The sequence below is a fragment of the Calonectris borealis genome, chromosome 7 (genome assembly GCF_964195595.1).
Source record: "Calonectris borealis chromosome 7, bCalBor7.hap1.2, whole genome shotgun sequence".
Taxonomy (NCBI): Eukaryota; Metazoa; Chordata; class Aves; order Procellariiformes; family Procellariidae; genus Calonectris; species Calonectris borealis.
The window spans coordinates 34,891,127-34,913,875 of NC_134318.1; the positions used below are offsets into that span (position 1 = coordinate 34,891,127).

The 22,749-nt window shown below is 47.4% G+C and overlaps 1 protein-coding gene across 2 annotated transcripts; it reads left to right on the forward strand.

Annotated features, from left to right (window-relative positions):
- The first annotated feature begins 581 nt into the window (after window positions 1-581).
- Window positions 582-22,264, forward strand: VWA2 (von Willebrand factor A domain containing 2). Of its 2 annotated transcripts, none has more exons than XM_075155477.1 (13): window positions 582-852; window positions 1,488-1,562; window positions 3,583-3,716; window positions 6,016-6,125; window positions 10,904-11,098; window positions 11,467-11,597; window positions 12,296-12,428; window positions 14,168-14,223; window positions 15,108-15,215; window positions 16,057-16,638; window positions 16,959-17,510; window positions 20,742-20,868; window positions 21,598-22,264. In XM_075155477.1, exons 1-13 carry the CDS (start codon window positions 699-701, stop codon window positions 21,731-21,733), a joined length of 2,493 nt encoding a protein of 830 aa, XP_075011578.1. In that variant the 5' UTR covers window positions 582-698; the 3' UTR covers window positions 21,734-22,264. The 2 variants fall into 2 exon arrangements, with proteins under 2 accessions (XP_075011578.1, XP_075011579.1); XM_075155478.1 differs by having other exon boundaries at window positions 20,742-20,864; window positions 21,600-22,264.
- The last annotated feature ends 485 nt before the right edge of the window (window positions 22,265-22,749 follow it).

Consider the following 22,749-nt stretch of genomic DNA (forward strand, 5'->3'; position numbering starts at 1 on the left):
CCCAGCCTGAATCTGGTCAAATTTGTTTCAGTGAGTGCACCCAGTGCTTTTAATCTGGAGAAAAAATAAATATACATGTTTTAAATAGAAAGCCAAGAACTCTGCCAGACATGCTTGGTCTAAATCTGGGCATGCTTGAAAGTGTCACTGAAGTCCTCCTACGATGTGATGGCAGCCTTGCTGATGTCAAAGGATAAATGAGCAGAAAATTGACTTTGCTGGACACTTATACATAAAAACATCTCCCCAGAAAGCCAGTACTCAGAAAATGAAGGCATGAAAGAGCCTGTGGTTGAGTGTCGTTGAAGACCCGCAATGGGGATGGGCAGCAGCGCTGGCCGTGGCAGGTCCCGCGGGACGGGTCCCCTCTGCTGTGCTCCACAGCAGGGGTGTCTCAGCCGGACCCCCAAGCGATGGTGGGGTCAGGGGGACGAGGTTCTGCCCTGTGCTCGGTGAACCCCCAGAGGAGCCGCGTTCGGCTCTCCACCAGCTCCCCAAGGGTGGGGACTGGGCTTTGAGAGGGAGGTGCAGTGAAGAGGGAGGAGAGAGGAGGTCTGGGAGGAGATGAGTATGTAGGGAGACTTTCTTTTCTACCATTCCCTCATTTTCATGTTTTTTCCTTCTATCTGTTTCCAACCCTTCTTCCCACGGTAGGATTTGCTTTTGCCCCTCAGACCAAACGTTTCTGAACTCATCACATGAGACAACCAGCAAGAGAATTATTAACTGCAGATAAAAAAAACAGCTTTAGGAATTGGATTAATATTCCTCTCTTTTTTTTTTTTTGTTTCAGATTTGTCGCCATGAGCCTCTTGTCATTTGAATCCATCTGCATTTTCCTGCTTCCCCAAGGTACGTATAAAGTCGTCGTTTTGCATCAGTGGTTTCTGTCTCGGATGCTTCCCCATCTCCGGCTGCAGTTCTTCGTTCCCAGGAACAAGAGCCAAATCAGTGCCTTTCCAGGAGGTTTACGGATAAACCTCTGAAACATAGTTTCACAGAGAAGGGGAGAAAATAATACCTGGAGAAACAGCTTTTCTGAGAATTCAAACACATGTGACTGATTTGTATGTGAAGAGTCTCTTTGATATGGGAAAAGCTGATGTTACTATTATGATATTAAAAGTTCATAGATTTCTCCAGTGCCATTGGTGTCTCCAGTGCTTATGACTGTAATCTTTGGAGCCTAAGCCTGGCCTAGCTCTTGTTCTCGTGCTGCACCCCTGCATGTGGTGAGCAGAGGGACTGACCTCCCGTGCGCTGGAGTCAGGTCTTCGGCATTTTTCATGCTCTCTGAGTCCCGGCTAGAAGGAATTTCCTCCTGTAGATAAACTGTGTCACCAAATTATTTTTTGAGAGTGCGAAATCTATACAGCAAAACAGCGTTTTTGCTGCTATAGATTAAAGCCTGCATGTCTTTTTTTTTTTTTCCTTCCTTTTAAGGCAGTTTCTAGTGTTAATGGGTGGTTATCTGCTTGATCCCACAGTTTTGCTGGTGTTGGGTATACAAGAAATTCATGCTGACCAGGAGATGATCAGCAAGATCTCAGCTGCTGGCCAGTGTAAGTTTGTTTTTTAAAGCAATTCTTTTCTATTTTCTGAATTCCTTCTTTCTTTGTTTTTCTTGGGGTTTTGTTTGTTTGTTTATTTGTTTTATTTATTGGACCCCATTCAGTTCGTAAAGTCCCCAGCAATGCTCTGGCAAGCACAGCATTGTGGCTGCTTCTGCCCTGGCCTGGCTTTTCCCCTATTGGTATTAGCTCCTCTGGGATGCCAGCCTACTCCGTTTTTCCCAAATTGGCTATTGGCCAACCGGCTGGTGTTTCTGTCCGTTCCTTCAGAACCTGTTTCAAGCAATCCTGATTTAAGGAGCCGTGTTTAATTACAGACTTGATTTGTGATCAGTCCTCTCGTGTGGCTGATTTGTTCAGGCTGTAAAGCCAGCACCAGCCACGATGCTGTGAGTAGGGACGACGGGGCCCTGGCTGGCCAGCAGACCATGTTCACCTGCAGCTCCCTTGACATGCAATCGGTTACTATTAAACTGTACCGTGCATTCTCCTGCTAGCCTTTATTTTCTATTGTCTGTCTGTCAAGTGATAAATTACATTTTTTCCTATGCCAGGCATGTCCTCCAGCCCCACCCCATAGCACCATGTGTTCAGCTCAGACTTTCCACCCTAATGTGCTGTATTTGGTCGCTTCTCACTGATGCACATCACCAAGAGCCCTTTGGTGGGCTGCAGACATCCTGCTTACGAGTCTCTTCCGTGGCTGTGCACCAGTGCAGCCGCAGGACGGAGATCCCCGCTCCTCGTACCGCTGAACTCCAGAGCAACCTGAAGACCGTTTCTCCATGCCGAGCCCATACAGGATGGGGGCACAGCAGTTTCCTCTGTGCATGCTTGGGCGGGCAGCCGTGGTCAGTGACTGCGGGCGAGCACCCAGGTTGTTGCATCTCCACATTGGGATCGGTTGTGAGGGCAAGGCTGACAAGCCGGGACGGCGCTGGCAAGGAGGCCGTGCTCCAGCTCATCCCCAACGCAGTGCTCCAGGGCAAGGCTGGTTGCCCTATTAGAAGAACCAGTGACCCAGAAGGGAATGCTTTACAACTTTCAATCCCTCATAATCTGGTATTAGAAAACCCCAATTATAAATTCAGGTTTTGGCTAGCAGGAATGATTTGGAAAAAAGTAGCGATAATAAAAAGGTGATGATAATAATGGAGATAGAGAAAGGGCATGGGTCAAAAGGGCTTTTAAAAGGTTGGTGTGCTTGCTCCCTGTGTTGAGCTTCTGGATTCAGTTTCCCTTGAAGTTGGTTCTGGTAAATGCTGCAGAGATGACTTCAAAATTTCTGTGTAAATGCTTTGAAAATGTCTCTTCAGAGTCTGCAGACTACCTATTTTTTCTTTTTATTTTTGTCAGTTAAATTATGGGCTTCCACTGCAGCATAAGCACCTCAGGAACTTGTACTTGGGAACAGTCATGTTCATGCAGTCAGGGGTGATACAAGGACACATCTCTGAAGATGGGATAAAAGGCAGATTTTTGTGAAACATGTTTCTGTCAGTGCCTCGGAGCTGTTGAGAGTTTGCGTTGAGAAAAATAAGAGCGTGTTTTGAAAAACGTGCTGCAGATGAAACACATCTGGCTCTGTGGGACTCTGTATGCTTTGCAAACGCTTTCTGGATTTGCGTCCGTGCCTTGGGCTGGGAGAGGCGGCCGGTCCCGCTGGGCACGGCCGCCTCTCCCCACTGCTCACTGCTCCGCGTCCTCGCCAGGAGAGCAGCTCTCTCTCTGGTTAATGATGTCGCTGCGTCGGCTCATTGGAGTTGTTGCTCTCCTGCTTCCACTGATCTGCTAAAGCCAGGCGGGGGACCTGAAATCTAAGCTGAATCTTGCAGGCTGTGAGGGCTGAACTGGCGATGCTGGAGGCCAGAGCAGGAGTGTGTGCGGGCTTTGGGTTGTGAACACCGGGCTCGGCACGTCCGTTTGTCTGGGCTTTCTGCTGTTGGCTGTCTGCTTCCAGAGAGTGAGACTAATAAAGTGCAGTTTCACAGTGTGTACCTTTTTCTCCTAGTGATGCAGTGCTCGGCTTCATTAGACGTCCTTTTCCTCTTGGACGGCTCCTACAGCATTGGCAAAGGAAGCTTTGAGAGGTCTAAGCTCTTCGCAGGCAAGCTCTGTGATGCCTTGGACATCCATCCAGACAGGGTGAGTGTCAGGAATGTCTCATTTTAGTTTCAAGCAGGTTGGCGAAGTGTGGAAAGGCCAGTGATAACGTGCTGAGTGAAATTGCAAAATTCAACCTAGCAGCTACTGTGGGGCCAGAGTATTTATTCAGAAAGATGCAAAGGAATTTTGTGAAGCGCTGGGGTTGGAGGACACTTCTTGATTCTTCACAGATTTTAAGCAGTTCCATTTGGTCTTGAGAAAAGACAGAACAGAATAGAATATATATAGAATAGAATATATATAGAATAGAATATTCTATTCTGTAATCTTTCAGGTTAAAGATTATTATTTGGGGTTTTTTTACTGATTTTTATTTTGGTTTGGATGCTCATAGTTTAAAATGGTTGGATCTTTTTGTTGTTTTTCCCTGGAAAGTTGCAGAATTAGTCTCTGGGAAGTTAATTGCCATTCTGTACAGATGTAAATGATACAGTCTGCTTGCCCTGCTTCTCCTAGAAGGTCTCTATTCCAAAATAAGCCAGAAGGGCTGAAGGGAAGGAGTTTGTTGCAAGGCACCAGCTGCATATCGAGGCATTTGGGGATCTGTATGCCGCCATAGGTCTCCAAGATGTCATTGCACTCCCCACCTGTTAGTGGTGCAGGAGGAGGAGAGCAGAGGACTGGCCAGCTGGGACTGCCAGCTAGAGTCCAAGCAGCTGGTATTGACAGATACCCGGTATAAAACACACTAAAATAAACAGACAGGTGTGGCTGTGCCAAGTTCTTTCTTGTCCATTCCTATGCTGGACCTTGGCTCAAATCAAAGCCTAATTTTGGGTGCTGTGTGTCTGCAAGGAGTGATGGGAGCTGCACTGCTACAGCCCGGGCTCCCTCAGGTCTTACCTGCTCCCTGGAGCCATCCTCGAGGCACCTCTGGGCCTGAATGACACATCACGGGGTTTGCCTGAGGGGATTTCAGGCCAGACCCAGCTGCAGTTCCAGCTGTGCATCCAGTCCCACATCACACTATCCCTAGCCCGGGGCCTTGGAGCGGGCTGGGATGGTTGCCGTACTTCGTTCCCTGCTGGAGCCTTTCCAGATAAATGTCGGGTCTTTGGGAAGGATGTGGCAGGGACGCGAGGTCTCTGTGTAGCAGGAAGAGGAAGCTGAGGCAGGACAGGGAGTGGGTCTGGGCCTGCTGTGGTTTTGGGGACCCCTGGTTCACGTCTGTTTCTCCAGAGAGGTCTGGGAGCAGAGGAGCAGGGGCAGGTCTTGTGTTTGCTCCTGGTTCCCATGACAGGGATGCTTAGACTTGTACCTAAATACCTCCTCCAGACCAACCAGCACCACCGCTCCAGGTCCTAAAATCAAAAGCTGCTGCTCTGCCCTTGTTGCAGCGTCCTTTGGAAGCTGAAATCACTGTTCCCCTCCATCATTTTCTCATCTAAGAAATCTTTCACCCTTCAGATCTCAGCTTACAGCCACGCAGCACGGGAAGCTTTCCGCAGCCTGGGCAGTGCTGGTGAGGGGTCACAGCGCCTGACTGGGAGAGATGCTGGGTGGCTCAGGTTAAATGGGCATTCCCTTTTCGTGGCTCGTACTAAACGGAAGTAGAGGCTTGCATCTAGGAACCAACTGCAATGTAGGCTTAGGCAAAAGAATTTGAACGTTTAATATTTGCAGATTTGGTGGGTTGTTTTTTTTAAATACCATCCTTCCCCTAGTCTTTCTCTTTATCCTTACATAGGCTGGACTGAAAATCAGTAGCCTTTTCACCTTCGAAGTTGTCGCATTCCATAAAATTTCTTGTAAGGCTTCAGTGAAATATTCTGGATGTATTGCCCAATACAGAAAATTTAGTCTGTTTGCATTTTCAGGCATTTTCAACATTAGAAAATAGATTTAGAGGAGGTAGTGGAAAAATAATTGGTTTGTGTTGCCTACTGTGCTCAATGCCAGAGGGAGCTGCTTTTAGTAATGGAAAGATTGCCTGCACAGTGTATAAATGGCTTGGTATAAAAGGTGTTATTTATAAACTTGCCGTCCCTGAGGCTACTAGCTGCTCTGAGTGGATAAATATAGATCTTGAGCTGCCTGTAACTGCAGCAGAGACTCCCACTGTTTGCAGATGAACTTTTTCGCCTTGTTTATAGTCTGTATAGGTAATGCTGTGGTTTATGCTCTTTTTCTCTTTTTTGAAGTTCATTGAGATTGCCAGTGGCTCAACATGCAAAACAGCGTTTGTCTCCATACAATATAGTGTTCCCAAATCTGTAAATTGATCAAAAGTGTAAAACTCTCACAGGCACCTTTCATAATCTTTAACCTTTTCTTTTAGGTCCGCGTGGGAATGATACAGTTTAGCTCAACTCCCCACCTTGAATTTCCACTGGATTCGTATCTAACCAAAGAAGAAGTGAAAGAAAGAATCAAGAGGATTGTGTTCAGGTCAGTTTATTTTACAGCTCTTCTCTTTTTCAGGGCTATGAATGATCTCTGGACTGAGAGTTTTTTGAGGTCCAGACATCTCCCCCTCTGCTGTGCATACACCAACGTGATGCCCCCAGGGATGGGGATGGATGAACACTGTCTGTGGTCCATAATCCACAGTCCGCTAAAAACATGCTACCTGGTCTATCTTTGTCAGTGAAAGTTGATAGGGGAGAAAGTTTTCAGTGTCCACTATAACGTGGTAAATAGGGGAGAGTTTCCCATGACCCTCCTGGCAGGTTTTTCTGGCCGTTTGTGCCAGGCGGTGGGTTACATCCTTCCAGGGAAAAGCGAGCGTGGCGTTCCCGCAAGGCTGAGCAGAGGCAGGACAGCGTGCATCTTCGTTTTTTGGTGGTTACAATTTCCTTTGTCCTGCGAGGTAGTGACGAATTGCTGGTCCCTAGCTACCTGCGCATGTGTGTCTGCTGAATTCAAGAGGATCAGGTTTTCAGACAGAAATCTTTTTTCTTCCTGAATGCTAAGACTTGGACGTCTTCCCACGACCTCAGGAAATGGAGCCAGAAGCCCAAAGAAACATTCTCCTTAGAGCCTCTCAAAATCCAAACTTTTCATCTCCAGGAAATACATTTGGATCTACAGAGGACCTGACAACCATCCCAAAATAACACTTGTTTTGATGATAGATGAGGTACTGGTATATCCTGCGGGTGTCTACTCTTTCTTTACTTGATCTGCCTTAGGGCTAAAGGTTAGCTCAACATTTCTTGTGGATGTCTACTGCTCTCCACATGATGTATGTATTGCAAGCAAATGTGATCACTTCTGACTTTTTCAAGCAAGATCAATTGTCTGGGTTTCGTTGTATTGCTTTTGATAAGTTTTATCAAATCAAGAAAACCTCTCATCTAATGTTACAGGAAAAACTTACCAGAAAACAAGATACACTCCTCCTCTTTGGCTGTTGCTTAAAAGTCTGTCAGAGCAGAGAAAGTGAAGCAGAGTTTGGTGTCTGGCACTGAAATTCCTTGATGACAACACATGGATGCTGACAGATCTAACAGAAATAATGACCTTGTGCTCGGCTGTTTCATCTAGTTTAAATGGAAAGCTGACATTTCAAAGTAGATAAAATAGTTACGGATAGATTCCAGTTGGCTTCCGAAAAAACGGGGTGTTTGGCGTCTCGGTTCAGAGGTTCCTTGATGTGCTTTTGATGAGCCTTTGGCCAGTGAGGTGTTTTCCAATTTCAGCCCTGTGCTCCGGGCATGGAGCTGAGAGCGCTTGGAAGGAGGCAGCCCCAGACTCAAGTGAAGTTTTTGTGATTTATTCGGAGGCTGCCGGTCTCTGTGAATCTCGTCCAAATAGCTTTTGAGTTCATTGGCCAATTTGAACCAAATTTGATGGTGATCTCCCAAGCTAAATTTCTTACCAATTTCTTTCCTACAAGCCCATGGCTGGTTACAGGAGAGAAACCTTCATAGTGCTGTTTTTGAGGAAAGGCAGCAGGTAAAGTCCACATCTCCTTCGGCTTCAGAAAATCCGTATTGGAGTAATGCCTTAAACACACATCTGCTTTGTCAAAAACCAGCGAACCTCCAAATGCAAATCAATAAGAAACAAAATTTAATGAGCTCTGGTGCAGAGACTCTCTATTAACTTTTTCTAATCCTCAGGGCTCGCATGGGCAGAACTTACTGAGTTCATTAAGGTTTAGTCATCAACCTGACTATGCACAATATGTTTTCCCTCATGCACAGCACTTTTCACTGAAGCGTCTGACAGCTACTGACATTTGGTCAGGAAAAGGCAGATTTGGACATGCTATGAACACACGGTCATTGAGTATGCTTGGAAATGGTGGAGTGCAGAGGAGGAAGTACCTAAAGAAAGAAGTTCAAAGCAAAAGGGCCTGGCAGGTACTGAGTTAAGAAGTTTCGTGAAAATCAGAGAGCAGGCAGGAAAGAATGAACTTGGGCATGATCAAATGCTTTTCTAGAACACGCAAATCAGGTGCTAAAGCACAGGAGGGATGTTCAGAAAGCAAATGGGGTGCGTTTGTGTTAAGGAGAACATGATGCCTCCAAGAAGGGAGTATCACTTGTGGTTTGGTTCCTGTTGGTTGCTCTGGATGGCAATAAAAGCAGCCCTAAAAGACAATCATAGGAAGTAATTTATAGCACAGCTTCTTGGACAGAATTAGAAGACAGCTGGAAATGTCTCCTCTGATCTAGTGCCTTAATTATCAATAGGTCTGGAGCGTGTTCCCAGTGAGCTGGGCTCTCTCTGGTATCAAATGTCCAGTCGGGGACGGCACATTACAGACCTCACGTTGTGCAGATGGAGAACTACCAAGAAGGGAAGAGGGAGACTCGTGTCCATGCAGGATTTACCCCTTTGAGATAAGCAAATATTTACCCGTCCAAAACCAAAAAGAGATTATGTGTTGTAGGCAGGGATCAACGCTGGTGACAATAGCTGAAGAACTTGCAGTGCAGGTTGCCCTCGGTTTTTACAAGGGACGAAAGGCTTTTGCCCAGTGTGTTGTGTTGTAGCAAGGTCTTAGCCTGGTGATGACTGGGTGGGGAACGTAAGTGGTTGATGTGAAGCTTGAGTTGGTTGCGTCAGGTGGCCTGCAGCAGGGGCTGGGGTGCCTGGGTAGCATAAGTCTCTGAGTGTGGGAGGTAGAGAGGGAGTTGGGGCAGCTGGGGCTGATTTCACCTTGGGATCCAGCTGCACAGTCCACCAAACCTCACCCTGCAAGACAGAGGTGAGACCATGTCCTACCTCCTCTCCAAGGTCTCTGTTATGTTACCCATGGCTTTTACTTAAATAAAACTTCAGTGTTTGGCTCACAATGTAATCATTCCTGCCTCAGCCTGACAGAGATGATAATTTTATATATAATTTTGGTGACATTTCATGGTACATAGAACATGGAGCCCAGTCTTGAGTAGGCATCTCTAACAGTCATTTAAAATTAAGTCTTGAAAGCAGAGGAGGACAGTCCCTGCCACATGGAGCTCACTAGCAAGAAAGACCAACTAGAGAAAATGTGTAGCCCATAAAAACCACCACACCTTGTCCTTCACCTCCTAGACCTCTGTATAAGTACAGCACTCCCCTTTTGTATTCCCTTCTGCTTTATGTTCAGCACCCTCTGCAATGAGGGGCTCCTTCCCAGTTCACATCCAGTATGCCATAACGAAAAAGACCCTAGCGCTGTGCAGGCACTGGCCATAACCCTGGGGGCCTGCTGCGAGCGGCTCTTCTCCTGGGTGCCAGAGGGACCTCTCTTTCCCCTCCCCGGGCGTTGTGCTGATGTGCACCATACCTCTCAGACAGAGAGCTCCAGTATCTGTGGGCTCAGCAGGGCAGTCAGGCTCTTAGGTTAAGGAGGCGTCCAGCAGTCAGCAAATCTCATTCTTTAATAATCTCACAAGAAATGAGTTTCAGGATTTCTAAAGCATCTTTGACTGATGCTGTTCTCTGGCAAGCTGTAGCTTATTTTCTACTAAAATTGCCTTCAAGTTTGCTTTTCCTTGGGAGTTATTGCACAGCTGCAAGGCCTGATGTCTGCCATTCCCTGCGACCCATTTTACCTGCTGATTTATGTCACCAGTGGAATGTGCCCCCTTTGGCATCCAAGTCCCTGTGCGGGTTTGTTACTTTGCTACTGGGAAGATTGCGGAGTATTGAACTAATCGCTTTCTACCTCAGAAGCGTTTCCTTCTCCAGGGCAGAATTCAAGGGCTGTCAAAATACTGAGGTAGCTGGCTCCCATCTCCAAAACAAGAAGTGTGGGGTACAGCTTGTGTGAATGTCAGTGGCTGGTGCACCTTCCCTGTCGTACCAGCACTGCTGGCGAGCAATCTAGTGGATGAGGGTATCGCTTTTAATTGGGTTTAGCATGGGCTTAGACAATTGGAGTGTCAGGTGGCTTTTCTTAATATTTACTTTCCTAGTGTAAAAGGTACTGGTGAAGCCCTGAAAAAAGCGTGCCTTGTGTTCAGTCCTTCTGAGTTTCCAGGGATACACTAAGAAGATTTCAGCATTTGTATTTTCAGGAGCTTTACTAGTGGATGGACTTTTTGTAGAAAATGAAATTAACCTGCAGATCCGCCAGGGAGAGAAATGCAAGGACTCTCTGCACGCTGCTGGGCTGCAGACTCCCAGTTACAAGCTGGGACGTGTAGCTCCCTGCCTTAGCTCTTGGTCCAAGAATGGCAGAAGGTCCCATGGAGGGAAAGGGATGATACGTGACAAGAATTTATAGCACGTTTATGCGTCAGGAGAAAGGAAAGCACTTTGAGATGCTGGTCTTCATTAATTTTGCCCACTTGTACTGTGTTTCTGACTGGAATACAAGAGGTTGTTGTAAAACAGCTTTTCACACAACTCTTACAGAAGTGACTGCAATTTTCAGATGGAAAAATGGAAGCAGTTGAGACATTTATCGAAGCTGGAAATAAAACTCAAATATCCGAGAGCTCTGGTTCCTCCGCCGATTGCAGGAACACTCTGCTGGGTATTAAAAGTCTTCTGGAGACTGCTCTGGGTTGGAGAGGAGGGTAGATGGGACCTATGGGTAGGAAGATGACAAGATGACAAGAATGGCAGGATTAGACATCTCTGTGGATGTGTTCTGTGGCAACAGGCAGAAATATCTAAGTTCCCCACTACCAGAGGGTGGAAATTTGGAAATCAAATGGTAAATTCAATATCAGGAAAAGAGCTTTGATTTCTTTTTTTTTCGATTTTATCTCCCTTCTTTCTAGAGGTGGGAGTACAGAAACAGGTCGGGCTCTGAAGTACATTCTCCGCAAGGGATTCCCTGGTGGCAGAAACTCGAGTGTCCCTGAAGTCCTGATCATCATTTCGGACGGAAAGTCCCAGGGCAGCACTGCAATGCCTGCAATGCAGGTGAAGGAGAGACACGTCACGGTTTTTGCAGTAGGAATCAAGTTTCCAAGGTAGGAAACTTTCTACAGAGTTGGAAATGGAGGCCCAGCAAGCCAACTGGCAAGTCCTAGCGAGTGAGGGATGGTCTTGTGCTAGATATGAGTTTTGGAAAGAGAAAAGGGGAATTTGTGGGGTAACACAAGCATGGAAGAAACATGCTTGTGTAGAAGGAGGACCAGAGTTGGTGAAGGAAGCTCTTCCACTGAGTAGAGCTACGCTACTGCCTGAAACTAAACACACCAGGAGCTTGAAAACTGTTTGAAGGGTGTCATGGTTCTGCATCAGCTATTTGCTGCACAGCGTTTGTTTTGATACTCGATTCTTTGGGGATGACTGAGGGTCTTGTTACAAAGCGGTTGAACCCCACCTTGCTCAGCAGGTGGGAGGAGCTGCACGTGCTGGCGAGCGAGCCCACCGAGCAGCACGTGCTCTTTGCTGGAGATGCCGACGATGCTGCCAACGGCCTGTACAGCACCCTCACCGGCTCTGTCTGCAGCACCACCGCTCGAGGTAACCCCTGTCCTGGCTTCTCCTTCGTGCCCACGCGTTGAGCTTGGACCGCGTCGCTGAGTGAGAAAGATGAGGCAGTGTCAGAAAGCCTACAGAGCAATTAGCAGGTGTTGCGCTTCGAGGTAACCTGCTTCTGGTGCCCAACTGGATGGCATGCTGGCCAGCTATGTCTCCAAATACTTGCAAGCTGCAGGATCCTAAATCTGTGTCTCGGTTTACCTCTGAAAATGGGAATATTGGTCCTTGCTCATGTTGTGGGCGATAGAGGGATAAACACAGTTGTTTTAAATCTTCTGATGGACTTGGCTGTGTGGTAAGGGGAGGCCACCAGGAGCTCGCAAGACATAGAAAAGGTAGAACTAGAGTGGTCCAGAGGTAGAAGAAAATCAAATACATGAATGATGAGGGCACCAGAGGAGCTGAAAAGCTGTCATTGAGCCCTGAACTCAGCAGTGTGAGTTTTATAGCAAAGCAAAGGAGGCTAAATAGTGAGCACTCAGAAAATGGGGTAGGCCGGTGAGCTTGTCAACAGAAAATTTGTCTTCTGGGCTCTCATGGAAGCTCTTTGAAGCACTGCCTGGTCTGCTGTTGGCAGGTAGATGAGGAAGACGAAGCCATTTCAAAATGGTGCTCCACTCCCACACAGACTTTGTATTTTCAGGTAATTGATCCTACTTTGCGTTTGTTCTTTGCTACAGGATGCAAAGTTGAATCCCACCCTTGTGAACGCAGGACCCTGGAGACTGTGAAAGAGCTGGCTGGAAACTATGTGTGTTGGAAGGGCTCAAAGCAGCCAAATGCAGTGCGTGCATCGCTGTGCCCTTTCTACAGGTGAGTTGGACACCAGCGTCTCTAGAAGTGAGCAGGGCTGAAAGAAGATGAGAGATACAGCAATGAGGCTTTTATCTGACCTTGATTCTTTACTGGAATGAAGATCCCTCAGAAGACTGATGCAAACATGGTCTCTAGACCTAGGAGGAAGCTCTCCCTGCTCTGACCATTGGCTGATCTGAGAAGTAAAGGGTAAGAGGAGGAGCTGAGACAAAGAAGCAGAAGATGATTAGCCCAAGAGCGCCATAAATATTATAAATGGAATTGGGATTAGTTTCCTACCTGTTGAACCAAGATGCTTTGAAGTTTACATCTCTGTACCGACTCTGTGCTGCTGAGGGTTTCTAGGTCTGCCTCTCTGTGTTGGTGCTAGTTCTGTTTTTGTCCACTCAGGCTTTCTTCCTTTCGGAGAAGCCCCTTTTCCTTTGCTTGGCTTCCCTGGGGGGCTTGGGAAGGACTTTCCTATGGAGAGGCTGTAGTCACTGGTAGAAAATACCCCCCAGTCACAGTGCGGCAGTGCCAAGACCGGGATGCATACAAAGAGCTGCATTGTCAGGTCGATGGCAGCGAGCTGCATAAGTGAAATGTCCTCTTGCCCAGGGAGAGGAGACTGGAGCTCAAAACCGATAAAGCACGTCAGGTCCTTCAAATAATATTGTCACTGCAGACAGTACAGTGGGAGAAATGCTTTAAAAATGAGGTGTGAAGGAAAGGGCAGCTTCGTGCTCTCTTTGCTCATAAAAAGAGCTGAGTGAAAGTGGTGTTGCACAGAAATTGGTAGGGGGGATTGTTTTTCCTTTGAAGAGGTGCTTCAGGTGTTTGTTTTAATGCCAGGCAGTCAGATTAATGTTTAAAAATCACCCCAGATCTGGGCTGTGCATTGATGGCCTGCTACATAGATACACTGGGGGATGATTGTACGGACAATTTCAGACATGTCCTAATGGCTGTGAGCGTTTCCAGATACTTGTACCTCGGGAAAGCAGAGCAGCTCGTGGCTTGCTTATGGTATCCCGAAAGTGATGGTTTTGGCCGCAATTGCCGCGAGTTTGAGCAGCCCTAATGCAGAGCACTGGAAGATTAGTGGCATGATGAAGCTGCAGGTATTAAAGAAATAGAAAACTGATTAACAGGATTGAAAGTTTAAAGCAGAAATCATCTCATTGTCAGGAACCAATGTTAGCTGCCTTCTTACATGTGGCAAATATACGCTTCTGCTCTATGGTGGTTTTTTTTTTTTTCATATCACCCTAGGGCAGGAAAATGATGGAGGAAGTTGAAAAATCCCACTGGGAGGCCCAGCTGAGGACTGAGGATTTCTTCCCAGTCTAAACCTTACTTGTCCACTAGATGTTACAGCTGGATAAGTTAGATACTAGAATTAATATTGAATAAGAAATTCTCACTGCTGTAAAATTTTCTTTCATTCCAATTTAGAGCAAAAAGTTTAACATCTTTTCTGTAGCAACTAAAAAGAAATTCATTTGGAGCTTTAAAAATACATCCATAATCTTTAATTGTAAAACGTTAAAGTAGAATTCAAAACCAAAAGATTTGATGAAATGATGTTTTTTTCTTTTGCCACCCCACTCAGAATGGACATTTTCTTTTGAAATACTGGTTTTGAAAAATTGCGTTTTCAAAGGAAAATTTGTTCCATTTAAAACACAGTAAGGTCAACCCTGAAGATACCTTGTTAACCTTTAAATTCATGATAGGTTTTATTCTTCCTGTTTCAGATGGAAGAGAGTCTTGATAAAACATCCATCCAGATGCTTCCGAACTGTATGTCCAGGTAGGACTCAGCCTTTTTTGGAATTTTATTTACAAAGCAGGAAAGGTAGTAATTAAAGAATAAAAAGATGGGGTTTTACTCTCACTTCTAAAAATCCTGTTTTGAGTGAGAGATTGTGATCCTTAGCCAAAAGTTGGTATCGCGTCCCCTTTTTTTGTCTCATGGGTATCTATGACCAGAATTCTTTTGGATTAAAATATCTCCCTCTCATTTCTCCTTCCACTTGAGGAGCCAGTTAATCCTCCTCTGCTCCTGTTCCTGTGGCAGAGGCTTGCACTGCTTCCCAAGGCCTGCGGGGAGTCGCTGCTCTCCAGCTAGGGGAGCGTGCAGTGAGCTGCCTCCCTTCATTCACTTGGTACTGTGGACGTCATCCCTTTAGCAGGGAACCTGGCACTGGCTGATTGCCAGCCTGTTCTTGTGACTCTGCAAATAGCTATGGTCCTTGAGTTCTGCCCTCACCCCCATCCTTTTGCTGGTTCAGATGACAGCGACTTTATTTTCTCTGTCAGTACAACGTTGTTCAAGCAGCAGGCCAGACTCTGATCCCTTCGTTGCTGGTGTAAATCTGGAAGGGCTGCATGAACTTTAGCAATTCTGTGTTTGCGTGAACGTGACTTCATCGGCGTTATTCCAGAGCAAATGAAGTGGGGTCACAGTCTGGTTTGCTCTCTTCACTGCTGCCTGTCGGAGAGCCATCCCAGAATGAATCTGCCTTGGGTGGGTGGGTGAGGGTGCACGTGGCCCTGCGTTAGTTCAAACTCTGCAGCAAGACGGACGAGGGTTTGACCCCTTTTCCACTAATGACGATGCTCACGCTGGCACAGGATGGGAAGGGGCAAGCTCCCTGCTGACTCCCTGTCTTTCCCTTCCCTGGTCCTGTTTAGACCCTTGCGACTCCCAGCCATGCCAGAACGGGGGCACGTGTGTCCCAGAGGGACTGGACAAATACCACTGCCTCTGCCCGGTGGGGTACGGAGGAGACATCCACTGCGGTAGGTGTGAACCTGCCCTCTCCCTGCTTCCTTCTCGGCTGTGCCCTGCCTTTGCGGTGCCCGTTGTGCGGCCACAGGGACAACTGGGGCTGGGCTGCAGCCTTCGGGCTTTTCTCTGGGAGACAGGCTGAGTTTTCCTTCATGCCGGTTCTGACTGTGTCAGGCCCAGTGACTGGTCTTGCTGCTCAGAAACCTTGTGTCTGGGAGAACACCAGTACTGACAGTCTCACCCTGCTGCGGCTGCCTTTCTTTCTAAATGCGGGTGCCACGCGAGCAGAAGAACAGAGAAACTGGGAGAGACACTTCAGTGTGTCTTTTGGTCCCCTCCCTGCAACATGGGCCCAGGAGGGACTCCTGATTTAGGGGGGTTCAATGTAAGAAACCCAAGAACGTCCTGATCTTCAGAAAATGCTTTGTATTTACTTCCTCCAGAATCAAGAATCCTACTTTAAAGTGTCTCAGGGTGTTACAGGTGAGGGTCTGGTGCTTGGACTCTCTCCTTTCTCCACGTTATACTGAAACTTGGAGTGTTTTCCCCAGAGTACTAAGAGAGTGGAGTTGTCATTTCTAGTTTGAAGTTTGCCATCCAAAAGTCCAGGAATCCCCCCCATACTCCCATAAATATTTCCTGTCTCTAAAGGCTTATGTGGCATCCAGCCAAAATAAAGTGCACTCCTGGCACAGTTGTCCTCCAGCTCATGCCATGTCTGGCAAACCATTTAGGTCACTGGACACCATGTCCCTTCTCCACACCACAAGGCTTCCAGCAGGCCCCAGCTGAGGTGCCCGGCACGCTTGCCTTTGTGCCCTGCGTATGAGAAATTGCTGTCTCCCTTTTCAGCACCAAAGCTGAGCCTCGAGTGCAGCGTGGATCTCCTTTTCCTGATGGACAGCTCGGCGGGGGTCACGCTGGAAGGGTTCCTGCGCTACAAAGCGTTCCTCAAGAGGTTCCTCCAAGCAGTGATGGGCCGGGACTCGCCAATGAACGTGGGGGTGGCTCAGTACGATCACAATGTCAGGATACCCATTGAAGTGGGCCAACACAAGGATGCGTTCAGTCTCATGAAGAGCATTGATGCTTTGAATTTCAGTGGAGGAGGAACCCTGACAGGCAGAGCCCTGCAGTACATTGCACAGCACGGTTTTAGGAGCACCCCAGTCTTTGCAGATGTACAGGATGACCTCCCACGCGTGGTTGTCTTGCTCACTGACTCCAAGTCTCAGGATCCAGTGGCAGAAGCCGCTAAGTATGCGAGGGACCGAGATCTCTTCTTGATCGGTGTAGGCAGCAGCTTCGTGAGAGCAGAGCTGACCAAGGTGACTGGCAATCCAAAGCAGACGGTTGTCTACTCGGACCCCCAGGACCTGTTCAACAGGATCCCAGAGCTGCAGAGAAGAATCTGCAGCGTGGACAATCCTGAGGGTAAGACGGTGATACGGGCATTGTGGGATGAGTTTGTCAAACCACAGGGAGGTCTTCTGAACTCCACCGGGGAGGAGGGAAGGAGAAAAGGATGAATGTCCTTGTTTTGTTTGTGTCAGTCACAGATCCAGGGACAAACCTTTTATCACTGCTTTTTATGATGGGTCTCTATCTGTTGGTGTGAAAGGGTCACAAATCACCCTTCACAGTCAGTGATCAGCAGTGATGAATTTTGCCCACCATTTCCCCTTGGGTTTTTTTGGTCAGAAAGGAGTACATATATACTCTGAAAAATACCGTGTTTGCACTCTTTTATCCAGGCTGCCAGGTGCAGTCTCTTGATTTGGCATTTGCGGTGGATGCCTCGGCTGGAGTTGGCCTGGAGAATTTTCTGCGGCTGAGGGACTTTGTCAGGAGCAGCCTTTTGCACTTCAGCATCAACCGGGATGTCACCCAAATTGCCCTTGTGGTCTATGGCAGCAAAGCTCACACTGCCTTCGCTTTGGACACCCACACAAGCAATTCGGCTCTCCTCCAAGCCATCGACCAGGTGCCTTTCCTTGGGGACTTGGCCTCTGCTGGCAGCGCCTTGCTGCATATTTATGGTGACGTGATGACAGTGCAGAAAGGAGCAAGACCTGGCGTCAACAAGGCAGTGGTGGTGCTCACAAACGGAGGCGGCGTGGAGGATGCAGCTGCCCCAGCTCAGCAGCTGAGGGACAACGGCATTTTGGTGTTTGTGGTTGTCATTGGGGACGCACAGAGGGACACGCTGCTGAGGGTTGCTGGATCTCCCAACTACCTGGTCCACATCTCCTCCTATGAAGACCTGCAGCATTACCAAGACCTTATCATCGAAAGAATCTGTGAAGGTGAGAACATCCCATCCTCGCTCTTCATGCTGCTGCCGCCAGCTGCTGGTAAACTTTGTGAAACAGGCGTAGCGGGGACTTTCTTCTGTAGCCATTGTTATCGTAGGCTTTCTCATGCTTTACAGAGTGAGCTTGATACTATTTTTTGCATTTTACAGAAGGGGAAACTATGGCATAGATATGTGGCGATTGTCCAAAGCATTCCTATAGGAATAGGAACCAGCTTTCTTAAGATTCAGTCCAGTGGATGGGACCGGGCTTAGTGGGACTGGCTCTCTCCAGCCCTGTCAGGTCAAGGTTCTGCCTTCCCTGAAGGAAAAAGAAGTTTGCTCATTTTCTGATGTTGTTTTAAACCTGTAGAATTTGCTGTGCATTACTGTACCCCCTGCAGTGTCGTAGGGGGAGCTTAAGGGGACACGTTTCTGCAGCCAACAGTGTTGGTGCCTGAGTGAGGTCTCTGCTGTCTTGTTCAACAGGTTTGTGCCCAGGTGTTTGCAAAGCGGTGGGTCTGAAACCTAATCACTCCTGTTCCTCCTTAGTGTCCCACTACTGAAGTTATCAAGTAGGCCTTCAAGATTTTGTTTGTGTTGCACAGGATTTAATCCTAAATTCAGAACCTGTCCATTTTGAAGCCTGCAAACTGTTAAATTGAGGCTTTCAGACAACTTGTGATTAATTTTATTTGCAGGACCAAATCCTTATCTCCAAAGTGTTCAAGAGGGAAGAATTTTCAAATATTCATGTAAAAGCTCATGTTTGTGCAAAAAAAAAAATAGTGCACTTTCTTCAAAACTTTGAGTCCTGAGGGCCAGTGCCCAGCTGGGAAAAATTGACTCTGATGCCAAGTTTGAAACACTTGTGTGTGAGTGTGAGTGCCTGTGCTTGATGGAAATGAGCTTTTCAGAAAGGATAGCAGCCCTGGTTTGCAGACGTTAGTGGTGGCGAAAGTGCTTTTAGTTAAAATGCCATGCCTTGTTTCTCATTCAAAATAGTCCGAGTTCAACATCTAGCTATTTGCTTTGATGTGTTTTAACCCATTTATAAGATCAAAAGAAGCAGCATGTTGAGCTTCAGCACAATCAAAGGTCCTTTTCATCTCTGGGCATGCCCGTTGCTCCTTCAGGGTTTGAAAGAACTACAGTGTTGTCTCTTTGGGGCGAGGAGCCGGTCTCCTGGCAGGCTCTGCAGATGGTTTCTACCTGGAGCTTTTCAATGTGCTCCTATTGCAGTGGTATTTTCAGCTGTGTTATTATAAAAACAATCTACTGTACCATGAAATTAACTACAACGCCACGGATGAAGGGAAGCGACGGCAAGGTTCAATGAGTCAGGATAATAACATATCATTTCCTGAGACTGAATTGCTGCTTTCATTTCATGTGCAGGTAATCACTGTTTGTACTAGATAGGCTGGGACCAAGGGCAATGTAAAGATAAGCCCTTCATTCAGTCTTCTACTCCAAGTCCAAGACTCAATAACAGAATCATTGTCTGTGAAAAGACTTTAAAAAATTTATGACTCGTGATAAAAGTATGTGAAAAACAGACCCTGCCTCTGGACACCTGAAATATCGTATTTATTCTGAGGCTTAGCTGAAAAGAGACCAGAAAAAAATGATCCAGGCTCTAGGAGGAAAGATCCCAAGCATTAAATATATATGAATCTGTTTAATGGAAATACAGACTCTTGGAATCCTCAAAGGGTGTAATCGCTGAAGTGCCAGAAGCTTATTTAAGATGATACTGCGTTAACAGTAGGCTTGAGTTCAGAGAAATGGTGTCTGAATGGTGGGCGGAATAGCGCGATTCCCCCAAACAGGGACCACGAGGTTATGCTCTGGGGCAGCCGTGGAGGGAAGTGGTGGACGCATGGCATGTGGAGCAGAGCGCCGTGGAAGAGCTCTCTGGGGAGCAGCCAGCACCATGAAGACGAGTAGTGGGTCCAAGAGGCTGGAAAGCTCCAGCTTTCATTGCCAGCGGCTCTACCATCCTACAATGAAAGTGAAAGTGCCTGTTCCTGGGGTACACTGTCAGGCAGGACCCCATCTGGGATGTCTCATGACAACAAAAACATTGTTGAACCCAACTTGGCTTCATACAAAATCAACAGGAACTAAAGACTGAGATGTCTCAGATCTAGGATTTGACTGTCAAAAAAGTGAATTTCAAAGATAATTTTGCCTATCTTAGGTGTGGGTTGAAAGCTGATGTGTGAACTCGATGTGTGAGAATGAACACAACGTGCGGTAAGCTGTAGTAACTGTCCTGATGGACAGTGATAAAATTTATATTCTTTCCTTCTCCCCCTTTTCCTACTCTCTCTGTGTGCTTTTTCTACCATGGAGCAGAAGGCAAGGGTAGGAAGTCCGGACTGTACATCACGTAGTTGTTCAGCAGAGGAATTTCACACCCTTACCAACGCTGAGATGGAGTTGCCAGCAGACTGGAAGCAAATTCCTCTGGGATGCTGCTACTTAACCTAACGTATTCACAGCAAGGCATGAAACGCTGCCAGCCCTGCTGACAGCTGGGCTCTGCTGTGTTAAGAGGGTTGGGAAAGCTGTCACATACTTCACAAAAATAGGACTAATAACAACTTGGGCCATGGTTGCAGGCTTTTCTCTCAAACCTCCTAGAAAAAAGCCCGTAAGTTTTTCTTGTGTTGTTTTCCATTTGTGCCGTCCCTGCTTCTCAGCTGACTTCTTGTCCTTGCTCCTCTCTGATGTAAACTCAGGTCCTCCCCAGGGCGAAATAGGGTTTGAACTCCGGTGGCGTTTGGGGTTGTACACTGCTCGGAGCAGGGCGTGTGTCTTGCTCTGCATCGGCAGTGTCTGGATCTGGGGGGTTTAGAGGTGCTCCTGTGCTCAGTGCTCCAATGGAAGATGCTCCGTTTTGCTTTTCTTTGACACTTAGCCTAATGTGATGTCACTCTTTTAGGCTTCATTAGGAATATTAGCCTCCAGATCAGAACATTTAGCAAAGCAGTTCTTCTTCCTTTTCTCTAGGTTAAACGCAGAGGAGCTTGTCCTCTGTGTCAAGACAGGGTTATGAGCTTGCACCTTCTGCCCTGTTAACGTTGTTTTCCCATCCCATTAGCCCTAGATGACGTTTTCTGATGTCTGTTATATATAGTTGCTGTTATTTTTGCAGCATTCCTGATGGACGTGGGTCCTAGCTATTCATACTCTGTAGATGTGCCTGAGCCATCTGTTCTGCTTGTGTTTGTTGCAGAAGCAAAAAGCCCCGTGAACCTGTGCAAACCCAACCCGTGCATGAACCAGGGCGTATGCATCCTTGGGCCTGGGAGCTACCGGTGCGAATGCCACGGCTGGGAAGGACCCCACTGTGAGAGCAGTAAGGATCAGCAGATGGCAACCGCAGCAGATGTCATCTGTTCTGCCCCGCTCCTCTGAATGGATCCCACATCTCCACCTCTCCCTTGAGCAGAGATGTGGCTGTAACGCTTGGACGGCTGTTTGGTGGCTGGGTCTTGGTGCTGACGTGGCCTCTGTCACATGGAAAGTGGAGAGGTTTGGGCTGCTGAGGGGAACAAGGGCTTCTCTCAAGAAGCTGTGCCCTGTTTTACACATTTACTAAGCGAGCTGACTGTGAGGGGACCCCAAGAAGGTCTAATAATTTTGGTAATCTTCCATTTTGTTCTGTTCCTTTTTTCCTTCTGCCCTGCTAGAAGAAACAAACCCCCCTTGACTCCCGGGGTGGAAAGCTCTGGCTCCCTTTTAACAGGAGCTGTCTCTGTTGGAGTGTGACCCTCTATTGCTTTCAGTGCTTTCCATGGTGCAAAAGCCTCCCCATCGCCCTCCTCCTCGTCAGCAGGGGAGCAGTGGCCAGGAGGTGGTGAGCTCCCTAGACGTGGCCCTGTGCCCCTAGTGAGTTCCGAATTAGGTGTTTTTCCCCCACTAGTATCATGCTCTTTACCTGAGCCCAGGAGTTCTGACTTCCACCCGATGGCCTCTAACGACTGTCAGCGAAGGCCAAGTGGGAGGTTGTTGGGTTGCAATGGGCTGAGCATGAACTTATCCCTTGGTCCTAAAGCCCTTATCCCACATCTGTGTTTCTGTTCTGCAACAGGAGTTCTCCGGGGCGATTCTCCGAGATCCTTGGTCCTTCCTCCGCACTCCCATGTGCAGCGGGGTTCGAGTGGTTTGCAGCACTTCCCCAGAGCCCCCCGGCACACCAAAAGGCACGTGGATCAGAGACACTGACACAGATGTGCCGAGTGCTCCAGTTCTCTGTCTGGAACCCTTGCTGCCACTCACAGGCACGATCCAGCAAGCCACCCCTGTCCTTGGCAGTGACTGAGTTGCTCCAGCGCAGGGACTGTGCCAAGGCTGTTCCCAGTTCCTGCATTGCACAAACTGGGCTTCCCAGTGCTCTTTTTCTTTTTTAATGGAAGTAAATATTTGTGTTTAAGTATTTATTATTGGCATTTTGCATTTTCTCCAGATTCTAGTGCTGTGCCAATTTTTTTTTTTTTTAAAAAACAGACTATTTGAGAGCTCTTTGAGGTAGTCTGAAAATACGTAGAAATCTGAGCAATTCTGGAGCTCCTGCTGAAGGGGGATAACGTAGATTATGCACTGGCAGCCAGGTGCTGGAGTGAATGGCTTGTTACACGCAGGAAGACAAATAAGAGGAAGAGGAAGGAGAACTCATTATGAGCCTCATTCTGTTTTGTAAGTTGTCCATGTTGCTTCCTCCTCTGAATTTATTTGGAGTGATCTAATATGATTTAGCTTCAGGGGCATTTTGTAGCTGCATATTTTTGAAAAGGAGAGGTTTGAAAAGGATGGGTTTTGCAAGAGCATTCAATGGTTTATGCAACTCCAAGGCAGAGCTGTGACAGACAGTGTGTGTTGCTGCTTTTAGTAGGTGTGTTGGCTATTTTTCTCCTAGATTTGACCCAGGTCAAATTCAGTTACCTGCGCTGCAAACACACCAGGTAAGGGCAATTCCCCAATCGCTTCCAAACAAACGTCTGGGCTCTTGTAGTCTCTGGACGGAGCCGTGGTTTGTACCATCCCGCTGGTCTTTGGACCTTGGTCTGTCTGCTTTCAGGTTTAACTCCATTCCTCCCCTCCCAGCCTCACTCTTATCTGTCAGCCACAGTCCGACCTGAGGGCACAGGACCAGGACAACCTCCTGAGATGCTTGCATGGGTGCTGGGAGCAGAGCATGGCAGGCAATGTGCAGGTTGGAGGAGGAAGAGGCCTGGACCTCT